Below are 19,124 nucleotides of genomic sequence, written 5' to 3' on the forward strand. Positions count from 1 at the left end.
AGGAATGCATGTTATATGATTCCTTCAACTGGAAATCTAGAACAAGCAAACTGATCTATAGTGACAGAAAGCACTGTCAGGATTTGCTTAGGAACAGGGTGGAACAGATGTGGCAGAGAGGGATTATAAAGTGAGGAAACTTCAGGAGGTGATGGATACATCCATTATCTTGATTGTGGTGATTGGTTCATATGCATATACATATATCAAAACTATACACTTACAATATGTGTAGTTTTTATATTATTATAATGTATATATAAAACATCTCAATGAAGTTATTTAAAAAACAGAACATTTATGCGAAATTTAGTAAAGAACACTTAAATTTTGTTAGTAATCTTTCTTATTAGATATTAACTATTAAAATATACATACATGCCTATATGTGCTAATTCTGATTTATTTACCTTGTCATCATAAGTTTAAAACAAACAGACAAACAAAAGTAATCTATATACTACTGTGAATGCCTCTGTGGTAGATATTCCTGTATGTGTATGTTGATGAATCTCTATTTTCGATCTAGTAAAAAAGTGTAAATTTTTCTGCAAAATCTTCTGCAATCCAGGTCTGCAAAGAAGCCAAACAGGGCGGGTGCAGTGACTCATGCTTGTAATCCTAGCACTTTGGGAGGCCGAGGTGGGTGCATCTCTTGAATCTGGGAGTTTGAGACCAGCCTGGGAAACATGGTAAAACCCTATCTCTACAAAAATACAAAAAATACAAAAACTAGCCAGGTATGGTGGTCCATGCCTGTAGTCCCAGCTATTCAGGAGGCTGAGGTAGGAGGATCACCTGAGCCCGGGGAAGTAGAGGCGGTAGTGAGCTGAGATCTTGGCACTGCACTCCAGCCTGGGTGACAGAATGATGAGAGCACATCAGAAAACAATCTTCCAGCTTTGCTAAAAGCAGAAAATAAACTACTGAAACAAGTGAAATAGTAAGTGGGTAGATTACCCTCAAACCTGTTGCTTTAAATAAATCAGAAATCATAGTAAAGAAGTAATTTGTCTATTTCAACCCCTTTATTCTATCTTCTAAAACCTATTGAGCTCATCTAATAATCCTCAAATGCATTATTAAATAATTAAGAAGTTTTGATGAAAAAAAAATCCTTGCGAAGACTTGACCTACCTCCACAATGAGTCTACATAATCTGTAAACTTATCTCACCCTTCTCTTATTCCAACATGAGAAAATATGTGAAGCATCATGCCTGTGATGAAAAATGGGATATTTGGAAAGTTTCCATTTTGCTAAATGAGTTCCCTACCTTCTGCATCTTCTGCTCCACCATCTACCCTTGTCTCTGTGCTCTCCTTCCTGCTTTATATTCAAAGGGTAGACTGCCCCTTAAACTTTCTGTCCTGCATTTGAGTCTACCCCTTCCCTGCCTCTGGTAGCAGCACTGCCCAGTTAATTGTCTTACACCCATTTTAGTGTTTGACTACCTCTGAAAGATACAAGGGCAGCCCTGAGTTATGAGTAGCAATACAGAGAGATGCTAAAGTAAAACTAAAGCATTAACAATGTGCTCAATAGTTCAGCAAATTATCTTTTCATGAATTAAATTCTGACGCATTTGTCATTCCTCAAATAGATCTTTGGCACCATGGTAATTTAAACATCAATCAAGCCTGAAAGTCAGTGGGGGATGACCAGCTGCAAAAGTTGAAAGATTGGGATATTCCAATTTACAGATGTTGACACCTGCAGCACGTCTAGTAGAAAATCCCAAAAATGGGTCCCAGCAGTGATATTTCTCTCCCAGGAGGACTAAGAGTAATTAAAATACCAGGTAAAATTGCTCCATTTATCTTCCAATAGGTCCTTTTATGCTAAAGAAAGATGGTTGGCTCAGTGAAGTCAAGGAACTATAATATGCCAAAGACAGACCCACATTCCTTCGATTCCCCCCATGATAATGTAACTGGCCATTGTGGTTATGTTAGAACAGGGTTACCATGCCATATCTCCTAGTTCTTTACTCTTCATATTGAGGCTGATGAAGAGGGAGGTGCAAGTAGGGGAGATTCTGTGGGCCAGAAATAGGAGGGGATGATAATGCCAGGGTTCAAATTTGGGAAGAAGGGGAAATAAGTTTTAGGTAAATGTTTCCTAGCTGTATTAGCTTGGACCCTGAGCATCAGCCACAGAACTTCTTTTTGCTTTAGTGGAATGTCCAAGTAGAATAATATTGGAAAAATGAGAGCTGTAGCTTATGACTGCCTAGGCTTTCTGATATGGTGGGACCTGAAGAAGCTGTGCCTATGGCCCTAGTTTTGTATCTTTTTATTTGTCATGCACCTTCTGAAAATCCTAGCCTGCTATTGAAATAGCCACAATGATAACGGGAGGAATAAAAGCTGTTGTAATGAAGAAAGCCTACCAACTAAATGCCTGGAGAGAATTACAATGTGGCAAATGTGTTCCAAAGAAGTGAATGATAGGCTAGGTAATACAGCACCAGAGGTACCCCTCAGCTTGCAGTGTTCTTTGCATTTACTGTTGGCTTGGAAGTGGGTACTGCATAGATCTATATAAGTATGTGGAATTTTTGAAAGAGGTTCGCTAAGAGAAGAATATAAACTAGGATTCTTAGTTTTGTGTAATCTTGGAAGACAGAGGATGGGAAGATGTGAGTGTACATTGCTGGTGATGATTCATAGCAGGAGGTTGAATTGGGCAATCTTGTTTAATCTGAGTGGGAAGATCAATATGCAGGTACACTGAGATCAGATCTTAGAATGCTTGGATGCCAAGAACAGACACAGAAAATTATTTGGTCCACCTGGTCAGATAGGTATGTTCTGTAGAGTATGAGTCATTATGTCAGGTGGACATCATTAGGTGACCCTGAAGCTCAGATTTTGTATGCTTAATATCACCAGTAGTTCACCAGTATCATGCCAAGGCACAGGTAGAATGCCAGAAATAAGCTTTTCTGGTAAAATGTGACTGAATTAATTAGGATTTCTCTAGAACCTTTTCAAAAATAGTCCTGAGTTTCAAGAGGCACTCAGATACCTCACCTTTGACCAATGATGTGCCCAGATGACAGCAGCCAGTTCTAACTGTGCTTCTACTCTTCCCATTAAGTCCTCTAGCCTGAGTTTCTTCTGAAATGTTATTGATAGAAGATGTGTCCCTTATACTCTAATTTTTAGAGATAGGTGCAAATCACAAGTCTATTTCAGTTTTCAGGTTATTCGAACAGGGCCACAAGATCTGTCACTGACTGTTTCTTGGAGACCTATAGCTGTGATGGAGTAGCAGGCTTTCTCCATCTTTTTCTGTCTTTCATTAGCCAAAAAAACCAAAAACCAAAAAACAACAACAACAACAAAAAAAGTCAAATTTGTAATTCTATTCATGACATTTTCAGATTGAAAATAGTCCAGATTAGGCCTTTTGGAATCTTTCTGTGAGTTCAGAAGTTAATTGTAAAGAGTTGACAAGTTTTTCTTGTTGAAAACATCAGACATTCCTTGTGTGTAACCATTAGGTTTTCATTTGATATTATATAAGGCAGCTCATGAACTTTATTGATTTAAGGAGCCAAAATGTGTGTGCCTCCTAAAGCAAGTCAGGACATACATTATTATAATAGTTTGGAGAACAACTTTCTTTGAAGTGTGTGGCCTGAATTTTGAGGCCACATTGCTCACCATATCTCTCATCTCTGAGAAGGTCTATTTGTTTAGTTTAGCTTTTGCTTTAAATGTGTTTTCCTAATTCGCTATATAATATAAACAGGAAATTTAGTACTGCAAGGAGCATAAAACTGATATGGATTTTGAATTATATAATTTCATGTCAAATAAAACAAAATTTACATTCTATAGGCATGAAATACTTAAACAATGGCCTTAGGATATAGAATAAAAACCTTTACAATAGATAACTTTAGTTAACTTGTACATATTTGTGAGAACATCTTATGTATTTCCTAGTATTTCCTACTTTTCCTTATTGAAATGTAGTCTTATTAGAGACTTCTTTTTCACTTGCCCAGTATTCTCATACACCGATGCAGTACATGCCAATGGTACAACCAATACAAAGGGGAAATTGTCAAGATCCAGAAAATTCACAGATGTTTACCCTTTGACTCAGCAATCCCGTTTCTAAGAAGCTATCCTAAAGTTACAGCTAGAAAAGTGTGTAACATGTACAGACTCATTAATTGTAACACTATTTGTAATGGCAAAAAAAATGGAAGCAAGCCTAAATGTCTGTCAGTAGGGAGGGAGTTGAATAAGTTATTATATTATCCCACAGTGAAGTATATGCAACCATATCTAAAATGAAGAGGCTGCCTGCATAATGATAGGTTGTGATCACCAGGATCCTTTAAGTGAAAAAGGCAAGCGGCAGATCACTGTATACAGCAAGCTATGTTTTGTAAAATAAAAAAGGGAAAAATATAAATATGTATGTATTTCTTGTATTTGCAGAAAGAAATATTGGAAGAGTGAACTGAAAGCAAAAATTACTACTATAAATGCACTGGCAATAAGGGTGAAAGGGTTAAGATGAAAGCCAAATTTTCTGAGTTTATATGTATGTGTAAAAGATATATATATTTTAAACTTAATGTTTTACATATTTAGAATATGATAGTAAAAACAACATTAAAAAGCACTTGTCAATTACAGAGACAAGTATTGCAGGAAGTCTTCACTTTGCAAGTTGATTGTTGAGGAAAGAATTGACTCTTCCACTCATTTTATTATAAGAACTGTATTTCAGAATAATCATATGATTCTTGTTAATAAAATAAAGCTGTTTTTGGAGATAAATGTCAGCTAGTAGGATCATTTTTCAACTCTATGAAATAATTGATTCAGGCAATCAATGGGCAATCACTAAAGGATACTAAAATAATTGAGTGAAAGATTGATAGAAAACTGAACATTCACAGAGGGTCCAAGTACCCCTTCCTGGTACTTGTGCAGCAGCACACTGAAAGAGGAAAAACGTAATCAAACGTGACCACCTGAAACCTGTAGTCAGGTATCATCATCAATAGCAATGTGTTGTCCAATTCACAACAAGCAGATATTAGGTTTATCCTGATGTAATATGACATAAAGTACATAGCATCACCTATGAAGTATTCTTGCCAAAACGTTTAACGTGAGTTTCATGAAGACTGTAAGTATAATTATCAGTTTACATGAAATTAAACATGGTAATTAGACTTAGCATATTTCAGGGGTAATTAGGGGACAGAGTAACACATTAAACGAGAGCAGGGAGAAGCAGTCAGACCAATGCAGAAGGTGGGACACTCTACAAGATCTGTGACCTGTTCTAACAAGTAAACCTCTGGCAAATATAAAGAGGTTGTGATAGGAAATTGATTCTAGTTTAGGCAAACAAACTCTATAATACATTATGAAAAAAATTAAATGTGAACTAAATATTAGAAGGTATTAAAGAATTATTAATTTTATCAGGATTGATCATGGTATTGTGATTAGGTAGGAAAATGTCTTTTTGTCAGAGATGCACCCTGAGATATTTTGGGGGAGAAATGCCATGTCGTCTGCAATTTATTTAAAATATCTAAAGATAAATGGATACGACAATTTGAATATAATACTAACAATCATTAAACTTGTGTGATGAGCATGTTGAGGGGGTGGGTCAATATTTTATTGTTTCTACCATTATGTATATTTCACATTTTTTATTTAATGAAAAGTTAAAAATTAAAATTGAAACAAAGAAACAGCAACTGGCTATGACTTTCCTGGGCCCATTTTCCCTTCCTGATGGCCAGGAGAGAGCGAGAGCTGAAGCAGCTGCCTTGAATTCATAAGCGGAAACCTCCAGTTGGCAGAGTGGTGCCAGCCCTGGGCCACCAGTGCTAAACCAACTGCCTACCCAGGGAAAGATAATTATTATAATCAAGTCATTGAAAAAACATTTTAAAAAAATTCAGTGCTGTAAAATTTCAGAATATATTCAGGTGAGATTTCCACTGTACATCTCAGAATTCCCACTCTCCCCTCGTACACCCTCGAGACTAAATCTTAGACCTTTTGAGAAATCCAAGAGTGGGAGCACATGGAACGACTCACTGCAACACTGGAGCATTGTTAATTCCTAACAACAGTTGCCAGAGAGTTTCTTTGATTTACTTCACTAATGATCAAATGAGCTTCCTCCATGTAGGTGGCTTATAAAATAGAAAGGAAGCTGGCTTGAGGACTCAGTGTCCTCATTTATTTATTTACATAAATATCTTTTCCAAACAGTAAATTTTGTCAACATCGAGAAAGGGGAATTGTCATAACTGGAAGTATCTGGACATAAGACAGCTGTTTAAAAAAAATGAATAAAATACATAAGTAAAATATCTTCTTGGCAGGGTCCTGACTGCCATAAATTTCTAGGCATAGTTTGTAATGCGTGGTAGAAGTGATGGTTAAATATTTCATTTGTTTGGAAATTGTTCTTAAGTCTATCATTATAGGACCACTTATTTGGTGCTATAAAATTTTTATATTTTAAGAAGTGTTTGAGGTGTCAGACATGTAGTAATGTTAACAGCCCCCAATTCTCAAACAGCACACCTCTTATTTTTTTTTTTATTTATTGTACTTTAAGTTCTATGGTACATGTGCACAATGTGCAGGTTTGTTACATACGTATACATGTGCCATGTTGGTGTGCTGCACCCCTTAACTCGACATTTACATTAGGTATATCTCCTAATGCTATCCCTTCGCCGTCCCCCAACCCCACGACAGGCCCCAGTATGTGATGTTCCCCACCCTGTGTTCAATTCCCACCTATGATTGAGAACATGCAGTGTTTGGTTTTCTGTCCTTGTGATAGTTTGCTTCAAATCATGGTTTCCAGCTTCATCCATGTCTCCAAAAAGGACATGAACTCATCTTTTTTTATGGCTGCATAGAATTCCATGGTGTATATGTGCCACATTTTCTTAATCCAGTCTATCATTGATGGACATTTGGGTTGGTTCCAAGTCTTTGCTATTGTGAATAGTGCCACAATAAACATACGTGTGCATGTGTCTTTATAGCAGCATGATTTAGAATCCTTTGGGTATATACCCAGTAATGGGATGGCTGGGTCAAATGGTATTTCTAGTTCTAGATCCTTGAGGAATCACCACACTGTCTTCCACAATGGCTGAACTAGTTCACAGTCCCACCAACAGTGTAAAAGTGTTCCTATTTCTCTACATCCTCTCCAGCATCTGTTGACTCATGACTTTTTAATGATTGCCATTCTAACTGGTATGAGATGGTATCTCATTGTGGTTTTGATTTGCATTTCTCTGATGGCCAGTGATGATGAGCATTTTTCAGGTGTCTGTTGGCTGCATAAATGTCTTCTTTTGAGAAGTGTCTGATCATATCCTTTGCCCACTTTTTGATGGGGTCGTTTGATTTTTTCTTGTAAAGTTAAGTTCTTTGTGGATTCTGGATATTAGCTGTTTGTCAGATGGGTAGATTGTAAAAATTTTCTCCCATTCTGTAGGTTGCCTGTTCACTCTGATGGTAGTTTCTTTTGTTGTGCAGAAGCTCTTTAGTTTAATTAGATCCCATTTGTCAATTTTGGCTTTTGTTGCCATTGCTTTTGGTGTTTTAGTCCTGAAGTCCTTGCCCATGCCTATGTCCTGAATGGTATTGCCTAGGTTTTCTTCTAGGGTTGTTATGGTTTTAGGTCTAACATTTAAGTCTTTAATCCACCTTGAGTTAAGTTTTGTATAAGGTGTAAGGAAGAGATCCAGTTTCAGCTTTCTACATATGGCTAGCCAGTTTTCCCAACACCATTTATTAAATAGGGAATCCTTTCCCCATTTCTTGTTTTTGTCAGGTTTTTCAAAGATCAGATGGTTGTAGATGTCTGGTATTATTTCTGAGGTCTGGGTTCCATTCGATTTGTCTATGTCTCTGTTTTGGTACTAGTACCATGCTGTTTTGGTTACAATAGCCTTGTAGTATAGTTTGAAGTCAGGTAGCATGATGCCTCCAGCTTTGTTCTTTTTGCTTAGGATTGTCTTGGCAATTCGGGCTCTATTTTGGTTCCATATGAACTTTAAAGTAGTTTTTTCCAATTTTGTGAAGAAAGTCATTGGTAGCTTGATGGGACAGCATTGAATCTATAAATTACCTTGGGCAATATGGCCATTTTCATGATGTTGATTCTTCCTATCCATGAGCATGGAATGTTGTTCCATTTGTTTGTGTCTTCTTTTATTTCATTTAGCAGTGGTTTGTAGTTCTCCTTGAAGAGGTCCTTCACATCCTTTGTAAGTTGGATTCCTAGGTATTTTATTCTCTTTGAAACAATTGTGAATGGGAGTTCACTCATGATTTGGCTCTCTGTCTGTTCTTGGTGTATAGGAATGCTTGTGATTTTTCAACATTGATTTTGTATCCTGAGACTTTGCTGAAGTTGCTTATCATCTTAAGGAGATTTTGGGCTGAGATGAGGGAGTTTTCTAAATATACTATCATGTCATCTTCAAACAGGGACAATTTGACTTCCTCTTTTCTTAATTGAATACCCTTTATTTCTTTCTCGTGCCTGATTGCCCTGACCAGGATTTCCAACACTATATTGAATAGGAATGGTGAGAGAGGGCATGCCTGTCTTGTGCCAGTTTTCAAAGGGAATGCTTCCAGTTTTTGCCCATTCAGTATGATATTGGCTGTGAGGTTTGTCATAAATAGCTCTTATTATTTTGAGATACGTCCCATCAATACCTAGTTTATTGAGAGATTTTAGCATGAAGGGCTGTTGAATTTTGTCAAAGGCCTTTTCTGCATCTATTGAGATAATCATGTGGTATTTTTCATTGGTTTTGTTTATATGATTGATTACATTTATTGATTTGCATATGTTGAACTAGCGTTCCATCCCAGGGATGAAGGCAACTTGATTGTAGTGGATAAGCTTTTTGATGTGCTGCTGGAGTCGGTTTCCCAGTATTTTAATGAGGAGTTTTGCATCGATGATCATCAGGGATATTGGTCTAAAATTCCCTTTTTTTGCTGTGTCTCTGTCAGGCTTTGGTATCAGGATGATGTTGGCCTCATAAAATGAGTTGGGGAGGATTCTTTCTTTTTCTATTGATTGGAATAGTTTCAGAAGGAATGGTACCAGCTCCTCTTTCTATCTCTGGTAGAATTCGGCTGTGAATTCATCTTGTCCTGCACTTTTTGGTTTGTAGGCTATTAATTATTGCCTCAATTTCAGAGCCTGTTATTGGTCTAATCAGGGATTCAACTTCTTCTTGGTTCACTCTTGGAAGGGTATATGTGTCCAGGAATTTATCCATTTCTTCTAGATTTTCCAGTTTATTTGCATAGAGGTGTTTATAGTATTCTCTGATGGCAGTTTATGTTTCCGCGGGATTGGTGGTTATATCCACTTTATCCTTTTTTATTGCATCTATTTGAATCTTGTTTCTTTTCTTCTTTATTAGTCTTGCTAGTTGTCTATCAATTTTGTTGATCTTTTCAAAAAACCAGCTCCTGGATTCATTGATTTTTTGAAGGGTTTTTGTGTCTCTATCTCATTCTGTTCTGCTCTGATCTTAGTTATTTCTTGCCTTCTGCTAGCTTTTGAATGTGTTTGCTCTTGCTTCTCTAGTTCTTTTAATTGTGATGTTAGGGTGTCATTTTTAGATCTTTGCTGCTTTCTCTTTTGGGCATTTAGTGCTAAAAATTTCCCTCTATACACTGCTTTAAATGTGTCCCAGAGATTCTGGTATGTTGTGTCTTTGTTCTCATTGGTTTCAAAGAACATCTTTATTTCTGCCTTCATTTTGTTATGTACCCAGTAGTCATTCAGGAGCAGGTTGTTCAGTTTCCATGTAGTTGAGCGGTTTGATCGAGTTTCTTAGTCCTGAGTTCTAGTTTGATTGCATTGTAGTCTGGGAGACAGTTTGTTATAATTTCTGTTCTTTTACATTTGCTGAGGAGTGCTTTACTTCCAACTATGTGGTCAATTTTGGAATAAGTGTGATGTGGTGCTGAGGAGAATGTATATTCTGTTGATTTGGAGTGGAAAGTTCTGTAGATGTTTATTAGGTCCAGTTGGTGCAGAGCAGAGTTCAAGTCCTGGATATCCTTGCTAACTTTCTGTCTCATTGATCTGTCTAATATTGACAGTGGGGTGTTAAAGTCTCCCATTATTATTGTGTGGGAGTCTAAGTCTCTTTGTAGGTCTCTAAGGACTTCCTTTATTAATCTGGGTGCTCCTGTATTGGGTGCATATACATTTAGGATAGTTAGCTCTTCTTGTTGAATTGATCTCTTTACCATTATGTAATGGCCTTGTCTCTTGACCCTTGTTGGTTTAAAGTTTGTTTTATCAGAGACTTAGGAATGCAACTCCTGCTTTTTTTGTTTGTTTGTTTTCCACTTGGTAGGTCTTTCTCCATCCCTTTATTTTGAGCCTTATGTGTGTCTGTGCAAGTGAGATGGGTATCCTGAATACAGCACACTGATGGGTCTTGACTGTATCCAATTTGCCAATCTTTTAATTGGAGCATTTAGCCCATTTACATTTAATGTTAATTTTGTTATGTGTGAATTTGATCCTGTCATTACAATATTAGCTGGTTATTTTGCTCGTTACTTGATGCAGGTTCTTCCTAGCACTGATAATCTTTACAATTTGGCATGTTTTTGCAGTGGCTGGTACCAGTTGATCCTCTCCATGTTTAGTGCTTCCTTCAGGAGCTCTTGTAAGGCAGGCCTGTGGTTACAAAAGCTCTCAGCATTTGCTTGTCTGTAAAGGATTTTATTTCTCCTTCACTTATGAAGCTTAGTTTGGCTGGATATGAAATTCTGGGTTGAAAATTCTTTTCTTTAAGAATGTTGAGTATTGGCCCCACTCTCTTCTGGCTTGTAGAGTTTCTGCTGAGAGATCTGCTGTTAGTCTCATGGGCCTCCCTTTGTGGGAAACCTGACCTTTCTCTCTTTAACATTTTTCTCTCTTTAACATTTTTTCCTTCATTTCAACTTTGGTGAATCTGACAATTATGTGTCTTGGGGTTGCTCTTCTCAAGGAGTATCTTTGTGGTGTTCACTGTATTTGCTGAATTTGAATGTTGGCCTGCCTTGCTAGGTTGGGAAGTTCTGGATAATATCCTGAAGAGTGTTTTCCAACTTGGTTCCATTCTCCCCGTCACTTTCAGGTACACCTATCAGATGTAGATTTGGTGTTTTCACATAGTCCCATATTTCTTGGAGGCTTTGTTCATTTCTTTTTACTTTTTTTTCTCTAAGCTTCTCTTCTGGCTTCATTTCATTCATTTGATCTTCAATCACTGATACCCTTTCTTCCACTTGATCGTATCGGCTACTGAAGCTTGGCATGGGTCATGTAGTTCTCATGCCATGGTTTTCAGCTCCATCAGGTCATTTAAAGTCTTCTCTACAATTTATTCTACTTAGCCATTTGTCTAATCTTTTTTCAAGGTTTTTAGCTTCTTTGTGATGGGTTCAATCATCCTCCTTTAATTCAGAGAAGTTTGTTATTACCAATCATCTGAAGCCTTCTTCTCTCAACTTGTTAACGTTATTCTCCACCCAGCTTTGTTCTGTTGCTGGTGAGGAGCTGCATTCCTTTGGAGGAGAAGAGGTGCTTCTTTTTAGATTTTAGATTTTTAGAATTTTCAGCTTTTCTGCTCTGGTTTCTCCCCATCTTTGTGATTTTATCTACCTTTGGTCTTTGATGATGGTGATGTACAGATGGGGTTTGGTGTGGATGTCCTTTCTGTTTGTTAGTTTTCCTTCTAACAGTCAAGACCCTCAGCTGCAGGTCTGTTGGAGTTTGCTGGAGGTCCACTCCAGACCCTGTTTGCCTGGGTATCACCAGCAGAAGCTGCAGAACAGCAAATATTGCAGAATGGCAAATGTTGCCACCTGATCCTTCCTCTGGAAGCTTCATCTCAGAGGGGCACCCAGCATATGAGGTGTCAGTCAGCCCCTACTGGGAGGTGACTCCCAGTTAGGCTACTCAGGGGTCAGGGACCCACTTGAGGAGGTAGTCTGTCTGTTATCATATCTCAAACTGCATGCTGGGAGAACCACTGCTGTCTTCAAAGCTGTCAGACAGGGATGTTTAAGTCTGCAGAAGTGTCTGCTGCCTTTTGTTCAGCTATACCCTGCCCCCAGAGGTGGAGTCTACAGAGGTAGGCAGGCTTCCTTGAGCTGTGGTGGGCTCCACCCAGTTCGAGCTTCATTGCCACTTTTTTACCTACTCAAGTCTCTGCAATGGCAGACCCCCCTCCCCTAGCTTTGCTACTGCCTTGCAGTTAGATCTCAGACTGCTGTGCTAGCAGTGAGCAACGCTCCGTGCACGCCTCTTATTTTTAATGTTCAGTTTGCTTCATGAGTCCTTGTGTTGAGTAATAATCTGGACAATGATTATTCATTAATACAAATAAACATTAGATTATAGGAAGAGTAAACTTCCCATGAAAACCAAAGTTATCATCAGATCCTAAAAGCAGTAATTAAAAACTGAGCAGGACCCCATTCCCAGGTAGAATTGTAAAGTGGATGACTCCTACATCCAGCATTCTCCCATTCATTTTCAGAGCCATCCAACTCCCTCACTCACTTCACTGCCATCCCCTTTCCCAAGACCCAGCTGCAGTCTAGATAGTCAGTTTCTTGGCCCATTTCAAGCACTCATCATGATGTTTAGCCACCAACCCAGCATTGTTTGGCATCTTTCTAAATTTCTTGGTTTTTACTGAAACCTCCCATAATCCAAATGATGACTGCTATAGAATTGCATCAGAAGACATGAAGACAAGTGATTTGACAGCACAGAGTCAGAATGCTTAGGCTAGAGTGGCAAAATCCTGTGGGCTCCATGTCTGTCATATGTTGCTATTTGTTCAGTCTTACTTTGGTCTACTCACTAAACAATTTGTCTTCTACAGAGCTGAGGGTGCAACGGTGGTCGGTAGTGGGTTAAAGAGGAAAGTCAAATCAGAAATGAAGAAGGGGTTGAGGAGACCATATGTAGATTAAAAATAAACTTTTTTTGGCATTGATTTTCATTTAGTCACAATATTTTTATTTTCAAGTTACATTAAAGAAAAACATACAGTCTTTATATTTTCTAAAGGAGAACCAGAGAAATATCACACTATTCCTATTCAAAAGTAATGTTAGCAGGAATGTCTAGACTATTTCTATGTGTTTATTTCTCTTTATTTTAGTGAAATAATAGATTTACTCACTTGCAACTAACTGTCGCTGTATTTCTCCCATTTCAAAATACTAATTATTCTAGCTAAAAATTGTATTTATTTTACTTAGCTGCCTTTGGTAGCATTTGAAAGTGAATGCAAAATTTCTGGACAAAATAGAAACAGATACATGGGCTAATATAGGTATATACACAATACTGTTAACTGTCCCAAGATTTTTCATTGATTACCTCTTCCATGGTGAGATTTCAGGCATAAAATTGGTTTGGGTTAGTACAAATTCTGGCCCAACATATACTTACTTGTAGTTCTTCCTAATAAATCAAACAAGCTCACATTTATGGTGCTGAATATATTCTAGATTCATTGTATCTGTAATTGCTAAAAATTTAGTTTCATGCCTTAGGATGGTATTAGAATGTCCATGATAAGAAAAATAAGTGTAGCAAAATGAGGTTTTTTTGTGAATTTAATTTTATTCATTTTAAAATGTGGTCCTCTATTATAAATGGCATTCCCTTCCTTCTTTAAAATGTTGAAATAAATCCTCTCTTTATGAAACAATGGTAACAGTAGATGGTCAGTGTTGTAATGTGTGCTTAATGTTTTAAATGTAGCAAGATAAAAGAAATGCCACGCCTATCTTTCTGTATCTCCTCTGTAGAAGGACAGATTTGACTCATTAAAACTACAAAAGTCTGAGACCAACTGCTTCATATTATTTTGTGTTCTTTAAATGTTATTTGGAGGTGACTTAAGTAGACTAAAGCTAGAAGAGAAAACAATAGAATGTCAAAGACGTTTTTCAAGTTGTAAACTAACATTGCAAGTTATAAGCTACTTGATACTATTTTTTAATTAAAAAGATATTTCTGAATCGAAAAGATCAGAGCTTCTGAGTAAATTTAGAAAGCATTTTTTTGTCATTTACAGAAAAGGGCTTTAAGAGCCTATGTTCCTTTGGCTTTCAGAGAGCTCTTCACTGTGACTTCAAAGTAATCATTTTCAGATGAATAAACTGGAGCTCGTCTTTGGAATTATCAGTTTTTCTTTTATTACAGAATCTGAGGTTAGCCAGAATCCATCTGCAGAACATAAGGCAGAAGAGAGAAACACCTGACAAGCTGAGGCCATCCTTAATTATTTTAACACATGCAATTAACCATTTATATTCACTTAAAAGCAGACAGCTAGGATGATGGTGTCTGCTAGAAAAAATACGTGTAATGAAATGTTCTTTAGTTTTTTTATCTTTAGTACAATTTCATCTTCGTATAAAACTTTGTTATCCATTCCACTAACTTGTTACTTCTCCCCACTCCCTTTAGAATCCTTAGTTTGAAGACATAATTCTTTAAATGATCTGTCTCGGGGAGGGGGGAATCCTGTTATTTTTAAGGACTGAAAATAGCATTATAAACTTCGTTTTATTTTTAAATATGAATATCGACTGAAGCTGTCAATCAATATTGTTGCCAGATTTTGTAAAATGCACTGTCTTGGCCCTCTAACGACAGAGTTCTAATATAAATGTAAAAACCAATCTATCAATATGTTTTCCAAAAATACTTTTTGTAAAGAACAGTACAGTTTTGTGATGTGTCCAAATATGCCTTTCTTACAAAAATTATTGGATCTGTCCAGTTCATAAATATTCCTTCCCTCCCTCCCTCCCTGCCGCTCTCTCTCTCTCTCTCTCTCTCTGCAGTTTTTTGGTGTTTGTTCTTTTCTTTCCATTCTCTAGTTATTAACTGGTTCAATGGGTGACCTTTTGTGCGACACTGTTCTACCTTACCAGCCTCGCCAGGGCCCCCGCGCCGCCCAATTCTAGCAACCCTGGTTCTCCTGTGACCCCAAGCCTTCCAGATCCCTAGGTTTCCCCCCACGGGACTGTCACATTCTTCCCCGCCAGAGACGCCAGTCGCGGGCCTCCTCCCTGGGGTGTGAGCAGGTCGGCACGACACACTTCTCCAGACGCGCGCCCAGGGACGAGCTGGCGGAGGGGCCCAGGCAGTTCCAGCTGCGGCACTCCAGTGGAAGTGGTTGGCACTGAGCCTGGAGGCCGAAGGAGGGGGGCAACACTCCTGCCGCGATTCGGAGGAGAGCTACACTAGGCCAGCCTAACGACACTCGGAGTGCGAGCTGCGGCTGGGGTAGGGGCAGCCCCTTCCAGTGGGCGTGTGGGTCACCTAGGAGCAGTTCTCGGGGACCCGTTGCATCCGAGGGACTGGGCGGGGTTGGGCGGGGCTGGACGGGGCTGGACGCGGGCAGCGCTCAGGAGTCCTGGAACTCGCTGGCCCTGCGGCCACGGGCAGAGGCGTGGTCCTGAGCCCCTGCGCGGTTTCTGGTGCGTAGAGACTTTAAATCACTGCGCTTCGCAGTCATCATCACCCCAGCTTTTCTCGGCTGGAATTCAGCCTCCAACTCAAGATCACGGGAAAGACTACCTGAGAGGAGAAAAGCTTCTGTCCCTGTACCTTCTTCTGAGGGTGGTGAGGTTTGTTTAGGGTCGCAGAATCAGGGAGGACTGACCCAGCCCTCACAGAAAAGAGGGCTGGAAAGTCCTGGAGAACCCGCAGAGCACGGGCCGCTGTCGCGGTTGGGAGGCGAGGGCGCAGCGCTGGGGTGGTAGATTCCGAGACCCCTGAGGGTGGCTGTGTTGGTTTCTCGCAGGAGTCGGAGGCTCCCTGCTCTCCAGCCGCCCAGTGACCCAAGATTAATCTTCAGCACCACTTGGGGCGACCTTTTCAGTGCAAAGCTCTGATTCTGTTTCTCAGGATTCCTCCCCACCCCATTCCGCCCCGGAAAAGCTGACAAGAACTTCAGGTGTAAGCCCTGAGTAGTGAGGACCAGCGGTCCCCGCGGAGAGCTGTGCCTGGAAGAGAAGGACGCTGGTGGGGCTGAGATCAGAGCTGCCTTCTGGTCCCGTGGCCCCCATGCTTCTGTCATGGCTAACAGTTCTAGGGGCTGGAATGGTCGTCCTGCACTTCGTGCAGAAACTCCTGTTCCCTTACTTTTGGGATGACTTCTTATTCCTGGTGAAGGTGGTGCTCATTATAATTCGGCTGAAGAAGTACGAAAAGAGAGGGGAGCTGGTGACTGTACTGGATAAATTCTTGAGTCATGCCAAAAGACAACCTCGGAAACCTTTCATCATCTATGAGGGAGACATCTACACCTATCAGGATGTAGACAAAAGGAGTAGCAGAGTGGCCCATGTTTTCCTGAACCATTCCTCTCTGAAAAAGGGGGACACCGTGGCTCTACTGATGAGCAATGAGCCGGACTTCGTTCACGTGTGGTTCGGCCTCGCCAAGCTGGGCTGCGTGGTGGCCTTTCTCAACTCCAACATTCGCTCCAACTCCCTCCTGAATTGCATCCGCGCCTGTGGGCCCACAGCCCTAGTGGTGGGCGCAGGTAGAGTATGGGGTGTGGTCTGCTTATACAGAATGGCAACCCACCTGCTTTCCTACCTTTTTTTTTTTTTTTCTTTAGGATAATTCATAACTAATATTTTGGGTGAATGAAGTGTGCATGTTAAGAGTACAAAATAGTTTTACAATTCTATGCTGATTTAACACCTATCTCCTCCTTTCAGGCATGCAGTTTCAGAAAACTTTTATGAAATCTCTGCTTTCTACCATTTTGAGACAGGGACAGTTTCACTGCTATTGGTACCTTCAGTGAGTGCACGAACACACAGAGAACTTGGTCAGTTCTAAATTTTATCAGCTCTGACAAAATGATGAATAGGAAAGTTATCTGACTTCATTGTGACACACCCACCTACCTCTAATTGTACATTATCAGCGATGACTACATTTGCAGAAGAGATATGTTTAATGGAAAGTACATTAATTCCTTTCTTCATGTCTGCTCCTATTTTATACTGTCTGCAAGCTAGGACTTGCCTAGCAAGGCTGTGCTCCCACCTGTGAGCCAGAAAGTGGGCTCTTGGCAGACTCTAGGACCCTTTCTATTTCTTCTTCTGATCCATGCGTGCATCTTTTTCTTTTTTTCACGAAGTTCTACCCTTCCTCCTCCCCCTTCCTTGGAGTTAGGACATCTTAGGCTACAAATATTTACCCTGAACTGTAAAGAAAAGCCTGGGGTTTAGTGGCTAATTAGTAAAGAACCTAGGAAGATGGGTTGCTTAATGAAATAGAATTGAAATATGAAAAATGATACTTATTTGGTGTAATCTGAATGGTTGATGCAGATTCTTCTTCAATGGGGAAGGAAGGTGCAGAAAGAGGAAGATCAATTGCAAGGACCATAATGAAAATATTTAAGTATTTTAGATTAATAGATACATACCAATATCTTGTATAAAGTTTTTAAACTCACAGAATATGGAAAAATATATTTACACACTGGTGATCTCTAAGGTATAGAATTTTTCAAATAACCTTTATCATATAATATTTATATATCAAACAAAAATGAGTTAGGCAGTATACGGAAAATGGGTTAGTCCTTCAAGGCTATCACTCTTCCTAGTTCTTTTCAGTTCAACTTGTGGTCTGATAAAGTAAAAAATGTTTACTTTTTCTTATTTATATATTTATTTATGTATTTATTTATTAATTATTACACTTTAAGTTCTAGGGTACATGTGCACAACATGCAGGTTTATTACATATGTATATATGTGCCATGTTGGTGTGCTGCACCCATTAACTCGTCATTTACATTAGGTATTCCTCCTAATGCTATCCCTCCCCCTGCCCCCAACCCAATGACAGGCCCCAGTGTGTGATGCTCCCCACCCTGTGTTCAAGTGTTCTCATTGTTCAGTTCCCACCTATGAGTGAGAACATGCGGTGTTTGGTTTTCTGTCCTTGTGATAGTTTGCTTCGAATCATGGTTTCCAGCTTCATCCATGTCCCTACAAAGGACATGAACTCATCCTTTTTTATGGCTACATAGTATTCCGTGATGTACATGTGCCACATTTTTTTAATGCAGTCTATCATTGATGGACATTTGGGTTGGTTCCAAGTCTTTGCTATTGTGAACAGTGCCACAATAAACATACGTGTGCATGTGTCTTTATAGCAGCATGATTTAGAATCCTTTGGGTATATACCCAGTAATGGGATGGCTGGGTCAAATGGTATTTCTAGTTCTAGATCCTTGAGGAATCACCACACCGTCTTCCACAATGGCTGAACTAGTTTACAGTCCCACCAACAGTGTAAAAGCGTTCCTATTTCTCCACATCCTCTCCAGCACCTGTTTCCTGACATTTCAGCCATTCTAACTGGTGTGAGATGGTTGTCTCATTATGGTTTTGATTTGCATTTCTCTGATGGCCAGTGATGATGAGCATTTTTCTTGTGCCTGTTGGTTGCATACATGTCTTTATTTGAGAAGTGTCTGATCATATCCTTTGCCCACTTTTTGATGGGGTTGTTTGAATTTTTTCTTGTAAAGTTGTTTAAGTTCTTTGTAGATTCTGGGTATTAGCCGTTTGTCAGATGGGTAGATTGTAAAAATTTTCCCCCATTCTGTAGGTTGCCTGTTCACTCTAGTGGTAGTTTCTTTTGCTGTGCAGAAGCTCTCTAGTTTAATTAGATCCCATTTGCCAATTTTGACTTTTGTTGCCATTGCTTTTGGTGTTTTAGTCCTGAAGTCCTTGCCCATGCCTATGTCCTGAATGGTATTGCCTAGGTCTTCTTCTAGGGTTTTTATGGTTTTAGATCTAATGTTTAAGTCTTTAATCCATCTTGAGTTAATTTTTGTATAAGGTGTAAGGAAGAGATCCAGTTTCAGCTTTCTACATATGGCTAGCCAGTTTTCCCAGCACTATTAATTAAATAGGGAATCCTTTCCCCATTTCTTGTTTTTTTCAGGTTTTTCAAAGATCAGATGGTTGTAGATGTGTGGTATGAGGTCT

General features: G+C 39.2%; 1 protein-coding gene across 4 annotated transcripts in view; it reads left to right on the forward strand.

The window, feature by feature from the left end:
• The first annotated feature begins 15,197 nt into the window (after positions 1-15,197).
• SLC27A6 (solute carrier family 27 member 6) overlaps positions 15,198-19,124 on the forward strand; it is an 84,696-nt gene continuing 80,769 nt past the window's right edge. For 3 of the 4 annotated variants that reach the window (XM_015451845.4, XM_065546711.1, XM_005557679.4), the window contains exon 1: positions 15,553-16,642. In XM_015451845.4, the coding sequence (XP_015307331.2) occupies positions 16,162-16,642 (481 nt within the window). In that variant the 5' untranslated portion in view covers positions 15,553-16,161. Of the gene's footprint in view, positions 15,379-15,552; positions 16,643-19,124 lie in introns of those variants that run through there. The other variant, XM_045394194.2, reaches the window with a different exon arrangement.

The sequence above is a fragment of the Macaca fascicularis genome, chromosome 6 (assembly GCF_037993035.2).
Source record: "Macaca fascicularis isolate 582-1 chromosome 6, T2T-MFA8v1.1".
NCBI lineage: Eukaryota > Metazoa > Chordata > Mammalia > Primates > Cercopithecidae > Macaca > Macaca fascicularis.